General features: G+C 44.5%; 1 protein-coding gene across 1 annotated transcript in view; it reads right to left on the minus strand.

Moving 5' to 3' along the window:
* The window catches only part of LOC124157369 (dual specificity protein phosphatase 10-like), a 255,437-nt gene extending 250,401 nt beyond the window's left edge, over nt 1–5,036 (minus strand). Inside the window, exon 1 of the mRNA XM_046532038.1 lies at nt 4,106–5,036. Coding sequence (XP_046387994.1) covers nt 4,106–4,856 — 751 coding nt within the window. The 5' untranslated portion in view covers nt 4,857–5,036. The remainder of the gene's footprint in view (nt 1–4,105) is intronic.
* Nucleotides 5,037–6,000: the final 964 nt, after the last annotated feature.

Consider the following 6,000-nt stretch of genomic DNA (forward strand, 5'->3'; position numbering starts at 1 on the left):
TAAATTATTTCGATCGATGGACGATAAATACAATTATAATCACACTTTGAAAAGTCATACTTTCTTCTAACTTAAAACTTCTCGGTGGACCCTACAAAGGTAAGAGCCCTAATTGGTCATCAAACTGTTAAATGACTGTAAAATGTATCTACACGTGGGGTAGGAAAAAATTACTGATTATCAGAGAAAAAAAGTCCGAGTGTTCCGTGCAAGAGGGGTGAGATGATTACTGGAGCTATTCACGGACACCCAAGGGCGGAAATTCCCAAACGCCCACTATTTGGCACAGGTTTTTGCGAAGTTAATGGATGGGAGATGAATAGCCACTGTTTCAAGGACCACAATACGCAAAAGCCACTTATTCGCACACAATTGCGTAAAGAACTCGATTATAAAAAATAAGAAAGCCAAACAACGTCATGATATAATGAAGTGCATGTGAATTGCCATGTTGAGCGGTCCAATTTCAGTAAAATTATTAAACTTAGCCCACAAGCTCAGGCATTAACAAGCGACCAAGGTAAAAATAGATGTAAAAAGCCGACATGAAGGTTCATAAATAAGTAGGGATACCGTACAGGAGGTCAATTTATTTTTTATTAATAACTCAAGGTGCATCCTAACGAAGAAGAATTAAAAGGCAAATACAATTCATGGTATTTACGGTTGGCTACGTCCATTCCAAATGATGGAAATGAATTTATTGAGAGAAGATGAAAATGAAAATACTGACAACTTTAGTGGCCCATGATCAATATGTGAACCTTCGATTTTTTCAAACAATTGGAAACTACTAGAACACATTTTACCCATCACCAATATTTCCGCGATTCTTCTTCCATATTTTGAAATTATTTTCCCTTATATTTCGAGTTCCAAGGAGAATTTACTTAATTAAGCAATTGTGACCAATAGATATCAAATAATTTTCGCTATATTTCCGGATGAATTCTAGGATAGAAAAGGTCATACAGTTTTCTCACAGAGACACAAGTGGTATTTGGCATCTAGAATATCATTATCATCATTAGATGTTAATCAATGATTTAATTCGACAAATACTATTCTTTCTAGATAGTATTTAAATATTAAATTTTATCTATGAGTCACACTAAACTTAGCTTTGAACTTTATCGTAAATTTATCTAAATATTTCATCAAATAAGAGAGTATTCATTCTATTTCGAATATTGTAGATGGATACATAGAGAGAAGTTGAAAATGAAAATATCGAGAAATTTAGTGGCGCATGGTTAATACATTAACTTCGGTATTTTCACACAACTAGAAATTAAAAAATACTTTTAACCAATCGCCAACATTTCTAATCTTATCCACCACATTTCATAGTCAAATGCAACGAAGAGGTCCCTGAAAAAGATTCGCACTTACCATAAGAAAGGAGTTTTAAAGCATGAAACTGATTGGAGATCTAGAGCACGCCCGCAAATTTTCATGAATCGCGAAGTTCATCCCACTCTCCTTAGCTCCCGTCGAGATGTAATGCGGATATTTCCATACGCAAATGGTCTCCTCTATGACCCATTAAAACGGAACACCCATGCCTCCACCCATCATGACACCGAATGAAAGGTATCGTGGGGGCACATGCTCTCTTCAATTACATTTCTTCATATCACCCACATGATATTTCTCGCCCACTCATCCCGCACTACAGACTTCCTCTCACTACTTCACCTGAAAAGGTTCTATTTTATAACGCCAACCTCATTTTTTTTCGGGTCGTTGGCAATTCTTTGGGAACGACGCCCACGAAATCACCTGGTGGTCGGTCGTGCGGGCCACGTGCTCTGATGATTTCATTCATTTCGTCTTTCGATACCACTCACAAGGAGAGAGTGGGACGATTTTGGGAAAGAAAGTAGAAGCACAGGAAGAGGAAAGAGATAGATTGACACTGTCCAAGATCATGTTTTTACTATCATCATTGCATTTTATGAAAACGGGATTGCCAATCAGAATAAATCATTTGTTAACAAATGCTACCTCCGAGATAAATTTATAAGATCCAGAGTTTGCCATTTCAACATTTAACTCATGCACCCATTTCCTCAAAATTTAACTTATGAAATATGATTTCGCTCGCTCACTAAAAGACGTATACTGTTTAATATTTTCACACCGAATATATCTATGGGTTCACGTCATGATAAAATACGGATTAACTGAGAAACATGAGTAAAGGTACAATAGGGCAGTGCAAACGTAAATGAGATCAACTTATTTATCACCGAATTCCCAAATGCAGGGAGAATTGTTGATCGGGCTTTAGTACACAAATAGAATTATGTTCATAGAAGCTTTCCTTCATACCTAAAGATTGAATTCGTCCCGTGAATAAATGGTTGGCTTAAAGAAAAGTAATCATCTTTCAAAAATAACACACAGAGTGATAATTTTGTCCTGTGCTAAAATGAGAGCAATGAAGACAAAAATATGCAAACCATCATTCTGAAATCTAGTGAGTTATCAAAGCATTGAAGAGGCGGTCTCTCAGGTTAGATACTGATTTTAATTATACCTCATAGATGATGTACTGAGGGTGTTTCAACATAGATAACCATTCCGTAGAATAAGGCAAATATGCTCCTTCGAGACGGTTTAAATATGTGGCATTATTTTAATGTTACACATTTACACTAGCATTATTTTAATGCTATTTAACTGCTAAACTCAAAGCATCTTCACTATCCTAACTACCCTTTCTCTACCAAGCAACTCAAGATTGATACTGAAAACAAATTATTTCGAAAATCAGGTCCCTCGGAATATAACTAAAAATAAGTAAACGCACAAGCTATTACTATGAAGACTATGTAAAATAATCCTAAGTATATGAGAATATGCCCGCAATAAAATAGTTTAAAAACACTTGTTAGTGGTTCAATACAATTACTCCTTCTCATGGGAGATAGTTAATATTAATATGAAAATAAGACGGAACTTATTAATAATTCACCGGATGACACAATGGACGCAACAATTACGAAGTATTAAGCATTAATGGCAACAAAAAATACATGATCAGCAGTGCCTACATGAATATAAGCGATCTCTTCTCTGAGAAATTATTTCAGGTAATTCGGAAAATGAATGAGTTAACAACTTTTCGAAACAATCCGCTTGACATTCATGACATACTTTGGACTAATATACTTTTAATTGCGGGGGAACAGCATCAGGGAAAATGGTGAACAAGGGAGAAAATTCTTTCGAAGAGTGGAAGTGACAAGGATGAAGAGAGAATTAGCGTGAGAAGGAGGAGGAGGAAAAGAAAGGAGGGAGCGGACGAACTTGCAAAACAAAAGTGTGGGAGTGGCAAAAAATGAAAAAGAGGCGGGGTGTGGATCGCATCAGCGCCAGACATGAGAAAACAAGGGGGAGGGCGGAGAAAGACATCTGAGAGGTAGAGCGCGCTTTTCGAAATAAGAAATCGAAGGCGGCGAGCGTGGGTGAGCTATCTACATTCTCCACCGGCCTACGAATCTCTGCAAGATCCTATAACTATCCTTTCTCGGGAATAATTGAGAGATCAACGGACTGATAGAGCTCTTTCACAAAGAGTAAGGACTGCTCTGATAAACCAATGGTCTATTCCATTCATGCCGTCTTCGTAGAAAGGTTCAAACAGTCAGAACATATCTGAAAATGGTGAATATGGCCTGTCTGATAACATTGATGGAGATGTTTGTTATGCGTCTCCTGATCTAGAAATTTATAATGTGAAGCAAGCGATTTAAACAATAAGGACATTTTGAAACTCGAAGCCGTATAGTGCCATTTCCATATCAATTCTCAGTTCCTTCAGCAATTTTGTATTTTAGAGTACATTTATATTTTTTAACCGCCCAAAGATTGCTGGGGAAAGTTACCAGCAATCGAAACAAATAAGCAATTTACGAAATCTCGAAAGATTCGGTCCAGGGCGTAAGAATTATCTGATCAATGTTTTTTACTGTGATATTGCCTTTTTACGAGGAAATTCTCGTCGACAGGAGTGGTGCTAAGCTCTTCGTGCGCGTGGGTGACTAAGAGACGGAAAAAGCGGAAAGGCTAGAAACGAGTGACGAGGTGTGTAACTCACCTATGAGGAAGGTCGGCTCCCACCTCTGGTCGTTGGCCAAGGCAGCGAGCACCAACAGCAGCGGATGCGTTGGCGGCAGGTGATCCAAGTCCACAGTGCCCTCGTCGTACACCACGACCTCCTCGGGCATCTGCTTGCTGCCGGTGTGGACTTTCTTGTACCCGTCATCGGGAAGCTCATCCACGACCGCCGCCGGCACAGCGTCTCTGGCCTCCTCTCCATCCCCGCTGGGGGTCGTGGGGGCAGTTACTGCCCCCGGGGGGCGGCAAGACCAGGTCGACGCCACCCCCCTCAGCCTGGCCTTACCCTCTGCAGTGGCGGCCAGGTCAGCCAAAGTCGCCTTTCCCGTCTGCAGCCTCCTGCGGTTGAACCTGTCCGAGCAGTTGACGTTGATGGCCCCGCGGATGTGGTTGGCGTTGTACGCCAAGAAGGGGCGGCAATCTATCATCAATAGGCCATTATCGCTTTCGCCACCTTTGGCCTCCGGCCCCTTTTGATTCTCAGGGCCTGTGTTCCCATCGGATATCTTGATCGCCTCGACCTTCTGCCTGGCCAGCCTCTCGGCCAGGGCGTCCGGCTGCATGGACTTGACCCTCTCCAGCAGCAGGGCCCTCGTCAGCACGGCGGGGGCATCCGACAGGGGGCTGGAGGGGGGACTGGAGGCGAGGCTGGAGGGCGGACTGGAGGTGGGACTGAAGAGCAGGCATCCTCCAGCGGCTGGAGCCGTCGTCGCCGCTTGACCGCCCGGCATCCCGACGCCCGCACCAACACCACCGAGAGGAAGCAGGAAACCTCCGGGAGGAGCGGGCTCCAGCTTGAATCTTTTTGGCGGGGAAGATGTGGAGGACGATGCCGAGGAGAAGGCTGAAGAGGTGGAGAAGGCCGGTGAAGAGGGATAGGAGGAGGAGGGGGAAGGGAGCGGGAATGGGGAGAGAGGGGAAGGGGGGAAGGGGGAGATGGGGGAGGCTAAGGAAGAGAGGGAGGAGGCGGGCGAGCAGGGGGAGGGGGGGAACAAGTGGTGGTGGGATGAGGAGGTGCAGGCCCTCCTGTTGTGGTGGTGGTTGAAGCTGAACGCCCCCTTCCGGAGACCCGTGCAGAACGGCTTCAGGGAGGTACCACCACCACCGGAGCCGCTGTTATTATTGCCGCCAGCGTTGACGCCACCGGCCGCCGAGGCCTCCCGGCCTCCGTTCGGGTCGCTGAGGCTGCGGTTTAGACTTAGCCGAAGACCCTCGCGGTGAGGTCTCCGCTCGCATAGGAACAGGGTTGCAGTGCTCGACATCATCATTGCCTTATCGCCCCCTCCCTCCCGTCCCAAGCGAAACTCCTCCTCCTCCTACCTTCCCACTCCCCTTCACGCTTGCTCCTCCTCCTTCTCTCTTCCCACTCCTCTTCCTCTCTCTCTCTCTCACTCTCCTCGCTTCTTGTCTTATGGCGTCACGCTTCTATATCTGGTGGACGGGGTCCCCTGCTGAAAATGGAAAGATGGGGTGGGTGGGCGGAATAGGAGGAGTGGGGTGGGGGGAAGAGGCGAGGGAAGAAGAGAAGTGGGTGGGCATGGCAATAGGAGGTGAAATAAATAAGAAGAAGATCGGGAAGAGAGAGTTGGGGATAAAATGTAAAAGATAAACACGGTTGGGGGTTGGGATGTGGTGGGGAGACAAGAGGTTTAAAGGTTTAGTTTTTTCCCAATGGTTCGGGTATGCGCGGGTGGTTTTTTGGTTTGGAGAGCGTCAGAGGTGATGTCGATGTGGTGTTTGGTGATAAATACGGTTGCGGGTTGGGATGTGGAGGGGAGACAAGAGGATTACAGGTTTAATTTTTCCAATGGTTTGGAAGTGCACAGGTGATTTTTGGTTTTGAGAGTGTTGGAGGTGATTGTCGGCATGGTGATT

The sequence above is a fragment of the Ischnura elegans genome, chromosome 4 (genome assembly GCF_921293095.1).
Source record: "Ischnura elegans chromosome 4, ioIscEleg1.1, whole genome shotgun sequence".
Classification (NCBI taxonomy): domain Eukaryota; kingdom Metazoa; phylum Arthropoda; class Insecta; order Odonata; family Coenagrionidae; genus Ischnura; species Ischnura elegans.